This window comes from Haemaphysalis longicornis, unplaced genomic scaffold (assembly GCF_048455015.1).
Source record: "Haemaphysalis longicornis isolate Haplotype H1 unplaced genomic scaffold, Haemaphysalis longicornis Haplotype H1 scaffold_10, whole genome shotgun sequence".
NCBI lineage: Eukaryota > Metazoa > Arthropoda > Arachnida > Ixodida > Ixodidae > Haemaphysalis > Haemaphysalis longicornis.
Window position 1 is genome coordinate 135,492,057 of NW_027526204.1, and position 16,782 is coordinate 135,508,838.

At 46.9% G+C, this 16,782-nt stretch overlaps 1 protein-coding gene across 4 annotated transcripts in view; it reads left to right on the forward strand.

The window, feature by feature from the left end:
* Positions 1 to 16,458, forward strand: part of LOC144159399 (uncharacterized) — a 39,598-nt gene extending 23,140 nt beyond the window's left edge. For all 4 annotated transcript variants that reach the window (XM_077690863.1, XM_077690861.1, XM_077690862.1 and 1 more), the window contains 12 exons: positions 585 to 736; positions 5,598 to 5,754; positions 8,005 to 8,202; positions 8,860 to 8,931; positions 9,018 to 9,086; positions 9,525 to 9,688; positions 11,018 to 11,111; positions 11,944 to 12,193; positions 13,156 to 13,238; positions 14,218 to 14,403; positions 14,549 to 14,646; positions 15,074 to 16,458. In XM_077690863.1, coding sequence (XP_077546989.1) covers positions 585 to 736; positions 5,598 to 5,754; positions 8,005 to 8,202; positions 8,860 to 8,931; positions 9,018 to 9,086; positions 9,525 to 9,688; positions 11,018 to 11,111; positions 11,944 to 12,193; positions 13,156 to 13,238; positions 14,218 to 14,403; positions 14,549 to 14,646; positions 15,074 to 15,113 — 1,563 coding nt within the window. In that variant the 3' untranslated portion in view covers positions 15,114 to 16,458. The remainder of the gene's footprint in view (positions 1 to 584; positions 737 to 5,597; positions 5,755 to 8,004; positions 8,203 to 8,859; positions 8,932 to 9,017; positions 9,087 to 9,524; positions 9,689 to 11,017; positions 11,112 to 11,943; positions 12,194 to 13,155; positions 13,239 to 14,217; positions 14,404 to 14,548; positions 14,647 to 15,073) is intronic.
* Positions 16,459 to 16,782: the final 324 nt, after the last annotated feature.

A 16,782-nucleotide genomic window follows, 5' to 3' on the forward strand; every position in this document is an offset into this window, starting at 1 on the left:
CTTCGGACAAATCTATTTCGAGAAAAAATTGTAATTTTTTTAGGATGACCATAAAGTGACAAAAAAATTGTTTGTGTTATTACATACATGTGGTTTGTTCATGAGTAACACATGAAAAAATAAAGAAAAATTTCGCGGGCGGAAGAAGCGAGAAGCACCTGGAGGACAAAACTGAAACTATCCGCTGCACGCCTGCGCGTGACCGGATGCCGAAGCACCAGCCGGTGCACTGGTGTAGTAAAGCGTAAAGAAAGATATAAAAAAGCCATTGGCGCAAGAAAAAAATTTTACGTACATATTTCCGCAGTGTGGCAGCACATGCCAAGCGAGACAAATGATCGGAACAGGCACACTTTTTAAACATACAAACGATGACCGACATGTAAGGGTTAGGGGTTAAAACAGAGCAAAACACAGAGGGTAAAACAGAACAAAACACAGAGTGGTATCTTTTCAAAAAGGGCTGAACCAAGCCAGCACTGTAGCCTACCAGCAGCAGTATTCGACTCATTCATCAAAGGCTGAAGGGTGAAGCTGTGGAACATCTTGCTAAAACTTGCGAACCTTGCCCTGGTTGTTCGCAGGACTTCCGGGATGCGGTGAATGCGGCGAGTGAGGAGCGCGGTTCGCCCATCGTACCCGACGAGGTGCTGGAGCAGATCCTCAACCACTTGCCCCATCTGGTTGACCTCAACCAGGAGCTGCTGGGACAGCTGCAGGAGCGGGTGGACAACTGGTGAGGCTGTGCTCCTTAGACTGGCCTCCACAATTGTGCTAGGCAAATGTTAGCGTGGAAATCGAGCATTTTGAGCCTACTGTTCAGTACGCCCGCCCTGTTTTCTTAGCTTACTGCTGTACTAAGTGTAGCTTGCTCTGAGGTTTCAAATTCAAGAATTTGGAGGTTTGGCGCACCGAAGCTGCTTCAGATGCTCTGGGCTGCTCTGGAACTGTTTTGGCCACGTGGAGATCTTTAATGTCCGCCGACATCTTGAGACACGGGTGTTTTCGCTTTTTAACGCCTTCATCTAAAAAGCAGCCGCCACTGTGCCACTCTGGTGCCTTACAAAAATCAGACTGCATCTGAGGGGAGGAAAAACATCGTCATAGGATCCCTGGTCTGCCTTAATTAACTCTGTTCATGTTGCCTCTTTAGAAAAGTGTTGAATGCTAAGCTCACTCTTACTGATTCCACACAAGTGTACGCATGCTTGCATAGTGGCCATACATACAGCGAGATTGACGGGTTAGTGAAGAGAATAATGCAAACGGGACAAAGCACTAGGCCTGCCGTGATGTTAGGGTCCTGGACTGCTCAACAGTCACCGATTCTACTGAAGCCCCGCATGTGCTGCTATGTGGTCTACACCTGACATGACCAGGAAGGCATTTACGGACCTTGGGGCAGTCCGGTGCTACTCTTTCTAGTTTCGGTTCTATTATTGCGCGCCAAACGCCAGTGGCGCTGGGGAAACAAAATGCTCTCTTTCTCTCCCGTTTTTCTCTTCGCTCGTTCACGGAGCGCTTTCCCTCACCCCCGCGTCGCGCCGTCAGCCCCGTCGCCCCGTCTTGCTGCGCATGCGCGAGAACAGTTTTTCTGCGCGACGGCGAGGCCGACGCGCGTTTCATGTAGTGGGCTGTTTCTCGATGTGCTCCCTCGGACATTACGGTGCTACAAAAGGGACGCCAAGAACACCAGGATGAATCGTAACGCGAAGACTCCGAGTGCTGTTAGCAAAAGGTGAGGACGTCGTTAGTATGCCGTACGTGAAGCTGAGCTGAAGGATAGGACTTGTGTTGTGCGTGTGCTGTGCTTGAAGACAGACAAAGACAGACAACCTTGTCTGTGTTGTATTGGTCATCGGTGTTTCTCGCCGCACGTCGCGTTCGCGCACGTAACGCGAATAAAGTGTTCAAGTGATATTCGAGCTGGCGTCGTTACTGCTCAAGCGGCGTGGCTTCGTGCTGGCGAGGCTTGCCCGTTGGAGGCAGCGGGGTGGCGGCGGCGGTTGCCGGTGGGAATGGGGGGGGGGACAGGGGGTGGGGGAAGGAATCCAACCGGCATGAGAAGGGAGAGCGTTACCTCTCCCCCACGCAAGCTGCGCGCCCTCGCATTGTTGCCATGGCAATTATAACGCCTTCAAGGCCAACATGGCGGTGCCGTTGCTAGGGCAACAACAACGCAGTAATGTTTCCCCAGGCTCACCAGGGGAGAATATGCCGCATGAGTCGCAATTAGCCCGGACGCTGGGTTGAAGGCTAAGAGTCCGCCTCCTGCTTGGGGCTGCCTCCTTCGCTAAGATGAACTTGCCTCCTTAGCTCCAGGGTTAAACCCTGTCAAATGCGCTCTCTTGCTGCTGTTTCCTCTATTCTATACTGTATGATTTGCTGCTGCATTATTCGCTATCGCTCGATTTACCTCGTTCAGTTTTTTGTGGAGTGATGCTGCCACGTTTTGTGCGCAACTTTGTACGTTGCTGACAGGCTGGCTTTTCTGCACACCTTCTTTAATGTCTGGTGGTTGGGTTCGCTGTGTGTTCAGAATAAGAGAATTAAAAAAGGAACATGTTTACTTAACGTCTGATAATATTCCTCCTCCTAGCACAAAGCGCATTTTGAAACGGAAGATTTGAAGAATAAACGTTACATTTACACAAATACAAGGTATAATAATAAAGGTACTGTGAGGTGCTAGGAGTTTTCTGGTGGAATTGCCAAAGTATCTGCCAACTTGTCCAAGCAGTACTTTAATATGATTTCATGGTTGGTCCATCTGAGGCTGCAGAAAGACTCGACTCGGAAAGACTGCAGTGTTGGTGGCACAGCCACTGAAAAAGCTTCATCAGCTGTGTCGTTTCTTTTTTTTTTTCCAGATAATGCTCACCACACCACACGCTGTTGCTGTGTTTGTGATTTCTCGCAGGGATAATTGACGATGGAAATATTTTTTTTTTCCCCCATTTTCAAGAGCCATAGTTTCAGCCTATAATGACAGAAGTCAGCTCTTTTCACAGTGAGGCTGTCCTGCACCGGGTTTTGACCAAAGTTGCATGTGTCTATCGGGTTGTGCCAACGAAGGATTGCACGCACTCGCTTTAGAGCTAGTGTAAAAAGCCCTCAAGCTCTCAATCTATTGTAGGAATCTCGGAAAATATGCCGAAATTGACCACTAAGATGACTCTATCGTTACGCTGAGTTTCATTTAATTGTAATAGTTCGTTCATTTGCTGTGAAGTTGTAAACGTTACAAATACCATCTGCTGTGAATGCACGGCCTTGTATATGGAGGGAGTCATCACCAGCCTATCTACGCCCACTGCAGGCAAAGGCCTCTCCCATTAATCTTCAATTATCCCGGTCCTGTGCTAACTGCGACCAGTTTATCCCCGCAAACTTCTTGATCTCCACTGCCCATCTAACTTTCTGCCTCCCCCGGCCACGCTTGCCTTCTCTAGGGATCCACTCTGTTGTCCTTTTAATGACCAACGGTTATCTTGCCTTCGCCTTATGTTCCCTGCCTGTTGTCCATTTCTTCTTCTTAATTTCTACCAATATGTCCTAACACACGTTTGTTCCCTGACTGACTCACTCCGCTCTCTTCTTGTCCCTTAATGTTACTTATCATCTTCCATTCCATTGCTCGCTGAGTCGTCCTCAATTTAAATTTAAGTTTAACTCTTTCGTTACCACGCCTATTGAAATCGATCACCGGTGATCGATGATTTATATTGCCTATTTCGACATGTTGTAGTCGTTTCTCGTACACCTAATGCGGCCAGTGGTTAGTCTAGGCACTGCCCTTTTAGAATCAGTTAAAATTTTCCCGCTCAGGCGACATTAAGATTTTTGACAGCGTTTCTTGCGAGGGGAGGTGCGTGTGTTTTTGAGGAAGGGGGCGTGGCCGCTGCACTTGACAAAAACACATGCCGCTCGTAATTAGGCTACATTACCATAATTTTTTTTTGTCAAAAGGCTCCTGGCAAGTGAAGTACCAAATAATGTTGTCAGCTTTATAATCCGACAGCGTTGAGAGGTGATAATTACTTGAAAATGACACCAGCTATTCACTAGTGATCTTTGGTTAGTAGAAAGGATAGCTTTATTCTGCCAAATCTTATTTCTGATGGTCCCTCGCATGTCTAGCAAGTGTGCCTGGCATTTTCAGCCAGTTTCCTACAATTTCGGTTTCGTTGTTGCGTTGCGAAATTCATATTTGGCGCTACTACGCAGTTACCCAACTACAAGCTCATTTGCCATGGCGCCTCCGTTGCCCACTACTGCTCCTCAAAACAAGCATGCCGCTCGTGCTTCCACTTAACCCATGCCTTACTTCTGTGATTACAGCTTCAGGTGAAAGTCAAAAGATAACACCGATTCGGCGGATATCAGTTCAGACGAGGAGAACGCTACCAATCGGCCTTAAACACCGCCAGTTGCTCACCGGCCAGTTTCGCTTTCATACGAGGGTATTTCCGGAAGTCTAGTGTCGCTTCTTAGTAGAGCTGTCTATTCTGACGAAGTCTCCAACAGCCTTGTAATTGTTTCTTTTCAAAATTGTTAGGTGGCACTGCAACGTAGTAGGCTTGCAATGCTGAACTCTCTTCATAGCATGACGGCGGCTTGGTGGAAGCTTCCTGGGCATGATTCTAGCGCGTTGTACCTTATTCCTGCTAGAAGGGCTACCAGAGCGAGTCAGAACATGATAATAAACCGCAAATTAAAGTTCTGACTGATAAGCGATGATCAGAACGTCAACACGCATCCACCACAGAGTTTGGTTTTCAACTCCAAGCGGATTTTTTCGCATAGCTTGCTTGCCTTCAATATTGTGTTGGTCATAATCATTGACAAAGTGTTTATAAATCACGTGAAGGCTAATTGGGGTCTTTAATGATGTCAAACCACCAGATTTCTTCTAGAGAACCATCCAAAGTAGCAATATTTGAAATAGAGGTTGGGCTTCACCGCAAGGCACGGGCACCACGCGTGCTAACATTTGCTTTTATATCTGACAAATTGTGCCGCGCAACGCAATCTTTTTTCTAGGACGGGTTTTTGAAATGTTTACCTACAAAATGTATATTCTAAATTTTTTCTACTAGTGGTGGTAGAACTTCCTACACAACTTCCTATTTTTTATTTTCTTCGACGCCTGGACAAAAATTTTCAATTTGATAATTTTTTTCGCAATCATTATTTATGAAAACATTATTAAAACTGGTGTCGTTGGAAAGCGCGTGGAATAATCTGCATTTTATGTCACTGCAATGTGTGCCTAACCAGTATGTATAGCACAGAAAAATGTTTTGTTAGACCCCTCAGAATTGGTCAATTTCTCGCGGTAACGAAAGAGTTAAGGGAGTATTGTTACAGAAAACTGCTATAACTTTTGTTTTCTAGAAACTATCCCGAAATAGGTTATACGCGAATTAGTTTTGAGTCAATTCTAAGGCAGTTATGTGTATGCGTCCTTATTTGTTCTGTATAGTAGTAGGTCACCACACATAACTCAATATAGTTTCCCACCAACACTGCTTCGCTGGTCTTCCATCCTTACAGTAGTGGAAGGGCTCTAACTTTTCATTCTGTCTCGTTTACAGGGAAGGCAGGGAACAGGTGGCCGACGTCCTCGTCAAGATGGGCCCCTTCCTGAAGCTGTACTCGTCATACATCAAGGACTTCTCAAACACCACGGCAGCTCTGGAGGAGGCCAAGCGCAAGTACCCAGAGTTCCTCAAGGTCGTGCGAAGCTTCGAGGTCAGTGCTTTTCTGTCGACAGCACCTCACTTTTACCCGTTCCTACTTCTTCTCACAAGACTAAAATTTTATCATCATCATTGTTGGCTTATTGCATGGAAGTTTAATGTAATAGAGTCTGGATCAATTACTATAGTAAACCCCTAATTAAACGTGTATGTGCGAAAATAAACCCCCGAATTTGAACTTTTTTCTGACACTGTGCCAGAACGCAAAATGGCTGTAGTTTGGTCATATTTATTAAATTAAGCAGAAAATCATTTAACCCATGTTCAAACACACAGCTTAAAGGGACACTGAAAGCAAATAGCAAGTTGGGCTTAGGCGAAATTTCAACTGCCCCAAAGCCTTTTCAGTGTTTATTCTGCAGTGAAAGATGCTTTAATTACCGAGAGATTACCAATTGAAAAATGCATTTCATCCCTCGCGCCGTTTTATGACATTTAGCGTGACGTCAACGGTTGCCGGAAGCAAGTGAGACAGCGGTGTGGTCTTGCAGGAAAACGAAAACCTGCTGAGCGAACCATCGCGGCTGGAGGAGCCACTGGTCGCGCATTCGGTGCATACGACAAAACAACTTGCCCACCCTACACTTCCCTTACCTGCCACCCTCTGTGCGTCAGTTTGGTGCCGCACAGGACGTGAGATGGTGGTTATTAAGCCGCACGGCCTTTTACTTTACCTACAAAACATCTAGCGGAAAGCGCAACTGCAGCGAGAACGACAGCGGCGCTCTTTTACTTTGCATTCTCGTTATGGATAGTCGGTATTTAGGCGCTCCGATTCGCTTGGCTTAACAATGTGGTGCCATCTGTTAGTTTAATTTGTAACGACCTGCAATGCTAAATTTTTGTGGCCTTCACGTCAGCACCGGGACGTGAGTTTTGGAATGTTTTGGCAGCTTTCCGTCGCGAAATGGTAACGCTTATTGGGCCGTCTGTTGAATGTTTTGCGAAATGAGTTGCCTATTAGCCCGTCTGCCAGAAGTGTGCCTGGAGCTCTTACGAGTTCCCAAACCACTACTTACAAATGCCTTCGCGCCAATATAGAATGAAAAACGTGCATAACATGGTACGAATATTATTTTACCTAACTACACACCATAGTGCACACATGGCACCGCACAATGCTCTGAATCAAGAGACCCGGTTTGACACCCACATTTTATTCAACTTTAAGACAACCAAGAAATGGTTTCAAACAAACACGCCGTCATGGCAGGCACTTTCAGGCCGAAGCGCGAAATTAACAGGCAATTGATTGCCTCCTGTTTGTCGTAGGGGTAGCACTCGCTTTACAGGGGTGAACAAGTCGCTTCACACTGGTGCAAGCCGAGAGGCTTTTTTTAAAAATCGCACACACTCTACATACCCGGTGTGGGGTTGAATTGTCGCTAGGGGTAATTCCAACATAGCAAGCACAGTTTGCCCGCAGGAGCACGCCGTTACATTTCATCGCGAAGCGAACGCGACTACAACACGCACACAGGTTCTGCCGCCAGCCTGGGTACAAAACTTCGTTGGGGCAGACAGCGCTACATGAGGGAGCGAAAAACTTTTTCTATCATACGCAAATTACTGTCTACAGAAGAGCGGAACCGTGGAAGGCCGACGTGCCATTTTACCGCCATGATGTAAACAAGTAGATAACAGGCACGTGACTGCGCCGAACCTGCAATAACCATCGCAGCCGCCAGCGGCGCCGCGGCTTGGCAGCTTGCAAATGTCGGCATGGCTTGAATCATATTTGTACACTTATAATTGTATATGACTTATGAAAGTTAACATGCAAAAAAAGATTTTATGTGTTTCTTTGAGAGCTTGTGTGCGCGGTTCTCTTTCTGTTGTTTGTCACGTGACTTTTGGCACATCTGCTAGGTCGCCGTTTACATCATCTCTGCTGGGGGACCGATAGCTTAACTTTTTTAGTATTTACACGATTATTTTAATGGCTTTGCCCCCGAGACTGGTTATTCATTTTCAGCGGGCGCCAATCTATCTAATTTAGACCAACTTTGGTTTCGTCTTCAGTGTCCCTTTAAGACCACACTTTTATCGTGAAAGGCGCCCGAATCGAAGGGAGAAACTAAGATTGAACCAATGGAAAAGCTAGCTGTAAAATGTAATCTAATCGCCATCTCAAAGCCAAATTTCTCTTCCACTGGTTGCCGCTCAGCTCCGCATTTGCTGCGCGAGCGAGTACAGACCCAAAGAGTGGTGGCTAACCTTTCCCTTCCCCTTCCTGTTGCAGCAAAGCCCCCGCTGCAAGCAGCTGAGCCTGCAGCAGTACATGCTGAAGCCCATCCAGCGGATACCCCAGTACCGGCTGCTGCTCAACGACTACGTCAAGAACCTCGAGGAAGGGACCCCCGAGTACGGCGACGCCTGCAACGCGCTCGCCATCGTCTCCCAAGTGGCCGAGCACGCCAACGAGAGCATGAAGCTCGGGGTACGGCATACGGCGCTCGCTATCGAGACCCCCCAAAGCGTTTAGGCTAATCTTTATCCAAAACCTTCGAGGGCTGCCATAGCTAGGTTATTCCCCCGATTTCAAAATGCGTTCTTTGTTGTGTGCGACCGGAGAGGAGGGTGACATTCTGGGCCGAGCTTCAGTAATAGCCTCTAATTTTCATCAGTGAGCAGTAGTGGTAGCTTTTCTTGACTCTGGTTTGGCTACTTGGCATTGTGGCCATCCCCATATTTCCCTTATTGGGTTATGCAGGAGCCAATGTCTCTCGGTTGCGAGTCTTTTTGATCAATGTGTACGTGGGCTACGAAATTATGATGACAACTGCATCCTTGCTGCGTACTTGAGCACTTACTGGCTTTAACACAAAATGTTTTACCTATTATATGTGTTTAGACCTGGTGGATTTTGCAGATGTCAGAATAGACAACTCGCTGGGGGGAAAAAGAAAATGCTGTCATATCTGCTGCTGTGCTCAGCATTTTTTTTTTTATAAAAAAGCTCTACTACTAAATAAAGTTTTTAAAAAGTTATCAGGAAAATAACTAGCAGACAGGTTTTTTTTTTTTTTTTTTTTTTTTTTTTTTTTTTTGTCATATAGCAAATTTGAAGCCTTACAGTCTTCCCCTGTTGTTTCAGGACAACTTCTGCAAGCTGATGTTGCTTCAGAACAAAATTTCCAATCGCTACGAGGTGCTGAAACCTGGAAGGGTGAGGGAGTGATCATCGCTACTCGCTTGTCTTTTTCCACACACTGAGCTGTTCTGTTTACGCGTGATCATTGTGTTGTCTTGCAGACATTTCTCAAGGAAGGAGAGCTGATGAAGGTCTCTCGAAAGGAGATGCAGCCACGCTATTTCGTTCTGGTTGGCATTCATCGTTTATTATATTTTGTGTCTTGCGGATGGTGGAACTGTCACCTCTTGAGCGAAAATTTAAGCATGATGTGCATAAAACAGCGCCATCGTTTTGGCTAGTTTTCTCATCTGCTGGGGCTTGTATAGTAAGAGACTGTGGTAACAAATACGGCCACATTAGTACTCATTATGCTTGGTTAAACTGATTCAAAGAAAACCTTGCGATTCATGGCATATGTACGTCTCGGTATACATATTCTGCTTATCCCAACAGATTCAGAATGGCGACTACCCTTGCATAGGGAGATGTGAAAATGCGCATTGTGCAATTTTACTTTCCCGATCCCCATTGTCGTGGTAGGATCGTGTACTAGTACCTTGTACGTTTAGTTTACTTTAAGCTCTGGCCTCTAACTGTGCACTTTGTTTTCCACCACCTCCTTAAAGTTCAGCGACAGCCTGCTGTACCTGGTGCCGACGCCTCAGGGCTTCCTGCGAGTGAACTACGAGCTGCCGCTGTCCGGCATGAAGGTGATGGTGCCCCCTCAGCAAGACTACCAGAACGAGTTCAGCGTCTACACCACCAAGCGCTCCTTCATCCTTTCTGCCAGGTGAGCGGCTTCCGTCCGGGGGCCAAGGATTACCGTACATACTCGTGTAAGGGCCGCACGTTTTTTCCTATAATATTGCCTAGGTGTGGCCCTTGCACGGATAAGGCTGATGGCAGCCCGCTGGCTGCCGCTTTGTACTGTTTCTGTGACTGTAGCAAAGCGTAAGAGACACTCAAATGACCCGACAGAAGCGTTTTATTCAGCTCGACCATTTATTCAACCATTGCAGCTCAAACGCTGCAGTGAAGGACCTCAGATGCTGTCCCATTGTTACTGATCTACACTGGCCCAGAGTTTTTTAGGCAAAAAAATGATGGCGCCGGCCTAAGCAACATCAGCGGCGGAAAACCAGCCAGCGCCATCTAGCGGCTACAATTAAAATTTTGGTTCCCGGTGGGACTGTAAAATTTTTTTCCAAAAGTTTCCCCTCCAAAGTGGGGGTGTGGCCCTTACACGAGTATATACGGTAACTGCTTGTCGAGTCCCCTCTTCCAGCATTGTTGCCTGAGCTGCATTTTTGTTGTACGCCGTGAATGTGTCTGGGAGTCCTTCCATAAACTCGTGGATGGACGGGGCCCATTGACGTGGGGCAGGAAAGCGGGGGTTCATACGTGACACACATTTCTCAAAGCAGTTTGTTATGGTACCTGAGGACTAGTGTGGTGAACGTCTTTCGTGGGTTCAGCTATCTTTTTGCACAGCTTCCATGCTGGGTAAAAAAGACAACAACCTAATGAGGTGCAGCATGCAAGAAAGCCAGAATGGATGCGTGCTTTGGGGCAAAACCAACATTGTTTTTATCACCACCAAAGGTATGATGGGTGCAGGTCTATGTAAGTGTTTTTTTTTTCCTCCCTTTTTGCGTACTGTCATTGATATCCATCATACCTGAGTGTCCCGAAACGGGTGTCTTTTTAGTTTATTCATTAATTTTCACTTGATGGGTGCCGTTGCCAGTTGCTGAGTGCACGCAATGTACCCAAGATGACACAGTGCGTTGGGCATTTTGTGCCAGCAGCACGGGTCAGAATTGCTAACTCTGCTGGAGTTGCAGCCAAGCAAGGAGTCAAGATTAAAAGGTCAAGCTCTGATCACTGGACGAAAAAGCAGCAGTAAATACCTCTGTTTCAAAGTGTGGGACAATCATGACATCTTGCAAATGGGCAGAGCAAAGCCAAAATGAATGGGTGAACATTTAATGCAACTTGCGCCACTGCCACCATAAATAAGCAAGTACAAAATAGGAGTGGATTAATGGGAGTACCAGAAGGTAGAAATTGAATTTGAGGGGTAAGAATTTTGTCTTCTTTTTTTCCCCCTTCTCTGTAGTTCACCAGAGGAGCGAGAGGAGTGGATATCAGCACTGAATACGGCCATCCAGGACAACATTCACCGGAAGAGCTCATTTCACGTACAAAAGAAGGCAAGGGACCACTTGCGCGGCTAATTAGCACGTCTCAAGAATCTTCCCCCATTACCCGAGAAGTGAAGTTCCATTTAGAGCTAGCATAGTGGCAACGTCGCAGATGTTTCTCTCTGCACGTCTGCTGTTCATTCTGCCCTCCTGCCTTTTTAAAGTTTGCTGCTCAGATTCTGACGTGCGAATGCATGCTTTTTGCAGCTTCGGCTGGCTTGTGCAGCTTTGACGTCTCGCGACAAAGCTTGCCATTCAGGGAGGACATTTTGCTGAAAGGAAATCAAAAAAGGGGGGAGGTCGCTCGTGAGGCCCTATCTTAGCAGAGGCGGTTTGTTATGAGGCCAGACGTTCTAAAAGATTGTTGGAAATAGAAGAAGAATGCTCTCGCATTAAAGAAAATAGGGAGAGAAGTATTGCGGCAAAGCCAACTTGCCACATCGAGACCACGGAGCAAGAATATATAGGAGTGGAAACGGCCCATTGCGGCAAGCACGGGCAAGCGACCAGATAATGTCCCAGTAAAGACCAAGGCGGACTGCAAAGCTTTGTAGTTGCAGTGGCGAAGGAGAAGATAGCGGCACCTGATGGGGCGAAATGATGGCAGCTGCAATTCATTCTGTGGCTGCGCAGTGCAACGCTGATCACGGCAGCGGCGCAGTTTCTTCACCCACGGCAGATGCTTAACCCATGACAAGCGCTTGTGACATTATCTGGCCACGCTAAGAAGCCTCGTTTCCCCTCCCAACTTGTTCTTCTTGCTCCGTGACCGAGACCACCATTGAAGAAGTGCTACTTGTTGTGGATGACGGTGAGAGGAGGGACTTCACCCCCCTTGCAGGAGGGCTCGCAGTCGTCGAGCAGCTCTGAGCTCGGGCGGGAGGCGCCCGTGTGGATCCCCGACCAGCGGGTGACCATGTGCCAGCTGTGCACGAGTGGCTTCACCTTCACCCACCGGCGGCACCACTGCCGGGCGTGCGGCAAGGTGGTCTGCGCGGCCTGCTCTGCCCACCGGGTGGCCCTGCCCTACCTGGGCGGGGACAAGCCCGTGCGCGTCTGCGACCACTGCTTCCACTCGCTGCACCACCAGGGTAAGTGAGCACGAGGCCGAAGGGGACTGGACAGAGTGCTCGCTTGCAGTGTCACCCGTCGTATTACCGCATTTGCACGATTCTAACGCGCACCTTTTTTCGCTAAAACTATGAATTGGTGTGCGCGTTACGATCGGACTAAAAACTGAAATAAACTGGAAATTATTAAGGTCAAAGCTCTTCAAAACGAGAACACGTTCAAGGTTCCCCCCTCCAGTTTGAATGCCAGTAAGAGCTGGATAGGAAAGTTTATGAAGCACAAGGAATGCTCACGTCGTGTAATGTCTTTTTACACCTGCGCAGTAGAATGGGCGTCAAATTGTCTTTTTTTTTTCCTCATATTTTCCTACATAAACTTACCTGTGTGTTACAATTAATGGTGCTTTACAATCGTGCAAATATGGTAAATGCTGAGCAGGCTCTACTCACACGGAAGAAACGGTGAGATGGCACCACCAACTTCGCCGTGAGAGTAGCTATGAGCCCGTGAGCTTTTTTCCAAGCACTCCGATGTCAATCTGTCCTTTTTAAGCTGCACTCGGCTTAAATGTCTTTTTTTGCCTTGCTAGTAAGACATCTGAAAGAGATCTTGCAGAAACAATATCGAAGTGGGTACTAGGCACGTCGTCTCTTTTCTTCTTTGGCTGGGAGTGTAGCAACTAACCATATTTATGTCGTTTTTCAGAAGGTGTGTGGTCGGGGATGCGGTGACTTGGTCTTGCTATTGGTTGACCTTGGGTGTTATCGGGAGGAACTTTTCCCATCGTTATACTATACTCGAACAGTAATTGCGTGAAAGATTGTGCAGCAGTGGAACATCTGTTAAAACTGCTTGGCGAAAAGAGAAGGAAGAAAAGGCCACGTGTCGTTCCCTCGTTCTAGCCGTTCAGTTCTGATAGTGCTGCGTGTTGTTGCTGGATGCGTGACTGTGGCCTTGTTCTTCTTTCCTCCCATATACCCAGGTGAGTCAGGAGAGAACCCTGAGGCCGAGGGAGAAGGCGAAGGCCAGGCCAAGAAGAAGAAGACGGCTCGTGGCATTCTGCAGGCAAGTTGGTGGCCACACGTGGAAAGTCACTGAGGCTGGCTGTTTCCTTCACAACGTTTCTCCTACACGAGGGATACATGCAGAAAGCATATGCCGGAATGTGTTTTGAGCAGTCCGCAGGCAATTCAAAACTGATTATCAAGAAGTCTCACTGCCACTTCGATACGGATTCAGACCCTGCTCGATATCTATACGCCAGCAAACTTTTCCTCTCTACTGATGTAGTGAGAATGGGATGGATGTGGAGGTGATAAACTGGCAGGCGTAATAGAGCAGGGTTAAGCAAGAAACTTGTTGTGGTGGCACAGTAGTTCGGTAGGAGGTAGTGGCCAGTCAAATGACTTGACCCTCATATGATTGACTCTAGGCCCCGTCAAAAGGCCAATACAGGTCTGCGAGAGGACGAGATTGGGATGAGCATATTGTATGAAGGCTGGCGATTAGCGTGCTTGTTTATCCCCCTGTGCTTCGTCTTTTTAACATTTGAAATGATGTACCAATACCAACTAGCCCGAATGGCCCAGTGTTTCACTCTTATATCATCAGCTGGCCCTTTTGTGCAGGTAACAATGGACTTGTACCAACTGGCCTGCTTTGACATCTCGTAAAACAGCACAAACACGCACGGACTGAGAAAAGTTCATCCGTCTTTCCTCTTTTCATTCCGTGTGCGTTTGTGACGTTTTACGAGATGAATTCACACCCGACTCGCCAAATTTGCTATGTCACTGCTTTTACACTTTTAACATTGAGCCTACACCAACTAGCCTGACTGACCTGGTGGTTCATTCTGTATCAAATGGCCCAGTTGCATTGTAACAGTGAGATTATGCCAGCTGGCATGCTTTTACGTTCGTAACAGGAATCTATACCAACTAGCCTGACTGGCCCTATGTTCCACTCTACCAACTGGCCCATCTGTGCCGGTCACAAAAAACTTGTACACCAAGTGGCCCGACATTAATTTCTGCTGCTGCAGGAGGTCGCGGCCAACGACCTGGGCTCGTCAATGAGTGGCTACCTGCACCAGTGGTGGAAGAAGGCCTGGAAGCGCCAGTGGTTCGTCATCAAGGAGCACGTGCTGTACGTCTACCGGGCCAGCGAAGACGTGGCCGCACTTCGCACTGTGCCCCTCCTGGGTTTCCAAGTGGGCACCGTCCAGGAGGTGCGTCGCCCAAGTCGATTTTCACACCTGTTATTCGTACCTGGGATTGCGTATTATGTTCCACCTGTTGCGCTTTGAGTACAACCTCTGTGCCCTACTTGTGAACTTGGCCCTAATTCTTCGACCCAAATCCCACTTTTTGCAGGGCTTTGAAGAAGTCCCCAGAGATCGGCTCTTCCTCCTGGAACACATGGGCCTCGACCCGCTGGTGTTCTATGCGGATACGCCAGCCCTTGCTACAAGGTCAGTCGGCACTGCATTGACCCAGGGCAGTTTTCTCTGCTCCGAAATCTATCTGTGCCTGTTTCCTTTTCTAGGTTGGTTGCTCCTTTCCCCTGCGTCTGTCATTGTCCAGCATTTCTGAATGGCAGAATGGATACTGCAAAGGCACAAGAACAAGTGTTATCGCAGTATTGTGCATTAGTCTGCCTAATTTCTTATCCAGTTGGACATCGATGGAGCGAAAGTTTGCGAAAACGGAGCAACGCATTATGTTCTCTCTTGACGCATATATTCATGCAGCGAGTGCTCGTTCGGTGCTTTTGAAACCTGTTTTTCCTACTCTTGTAGGGCTACCAGTAGCATGGTCTAGCAACCTTGTTTGAAGCACTGGCTTAGACATTGAGCTATAGGTTGTACTGAATGAGAATTAACTTGTGGCCTTTTCCAGGTGGCAAGAGGCGATGGAAGAGGCAACGAAACTCAGCTGAGGCAAAGATCTTCCAAAGGAGTCGACACGAGAACCGGAAAGAAGCTTGGCCTTGTCGAGGCCGTAAAGGAGACAGCTACAACTACTACTGCGAAGTGAGGTTGTTCAGTGACCGAAGAACAAAAACAAAGTCTGACAGCTTATTTTTGGCGGGGGTTTTGCGAAGCTGTTTAACAGTCCCATAGACGAACCTTATGCTCCATGACAGTGCCTTATCACTCACTTTGCTGTTGTTGCCTTCGCAAAGTTGTAATCTCATCATTGACCACTCTTCGTGCCTTCACACCTTTTACCTGTCCACAAAGCAAAAAAGGTGCACTTTTTACTTCACCGAGAAGCAAAAGCCAGGGCGCTCGCGTGAAATCAAAAACTCTTCACTCTCGGTTGCGTGTCCATGTGCGGAAAATGCCCAGTCGCCTTCGCGCATCTGATTTCCTGTATCTGTGCCTTACTTATTACCTAGTGTTTCTAGTAGTATCCTCCTTCGCATGTGAGTTGTATCACCTGTAGTTACGTATTGTGCCATCTGCCTAATTTATTGCTGCTTCCTCTCGTATAGGGCGAAACATCAATACCGTCGCCTTGTTTTGTTGAAATGAAAGACAGTCCCAGTCCCTCTAACACGTGCGTTCGTGATATCGAGTCCCACTTATTTGTTGCTTGAGCGCATGCTCTGTGCTATCACGCATTCAAGCAGGATATTCTACGTTTGTTTTTCTGAGTTGCTTTACTGGAACGTTGAATAGGAGCTACTGTAGAATGCAAAAATATCTGCAAAAAACAAGCTGCGTTTGCATTTCTCCAAGAGTATCAAACACAATTTGCATGGCTTACAGTGTAGACCCTTGTGGTACGATTGAAATGATACCTCCTTCATTGCATAAAATTACTGCTGCCAAACAAATTCGCCCTTCAAATCTCCAAAATGCTGTCACAGCCACCCTGAGCATGTTTCCTTCGTTAACCACGCACGTTGTTTTTCTTGCATAACTTTAGCAGTCTTAGCGCAATTAGCTATGGAGGACGTCTGGGGAGTACATACAAACTGTAAAGGTGCCTTAATAATAAGCCTCGCACAAATGTCAAAGGGTGGAGGTTTTTTCTGCACCTTGTGTAAAGCTACTTTGCAGGACTTGGTACCCTTAGATATCACAGGCTGCAGTGCAGCTACCACCTTGCGCCCCGTTTGTACAGGTTGGGAGGCTGTGCAAATTGGAGGTATTAGGGCGAAGTGCAATGCCAACATACGGAGGGAGATTGTTGATTTTTGGATGACATTGTGAACGTTTGCACTTTTTATAGTATATTATATATATATGCTTTGTAAATAAACAGTTGCCATCAAATGTGTCATGTCACAAACTTCTTTTATTGTTGAGCTGCATGCCGCGTGTTTTGTAACACAGCTTAATAATGTCTCAACTTTTTTTGTTTGTAGCTATTAAACTGCTCTTAAAACGTCAACGAGCTAAAAATTGTTACTAAGAAAGTTGCTATGAAGCACAGCTATTAAATTGCTCTTAAAACGTCAACAAGGTAAAAATTGTTACTAAGAAAGTTGCTATGAAGCACAGTAGATATAGCAGATTTAGAGAAAGCGGTAATTTAATACAGCCATCATAATTAAGTTACATGGAATTTCTACAAAAACAGGCGTCTTAAACAATGTC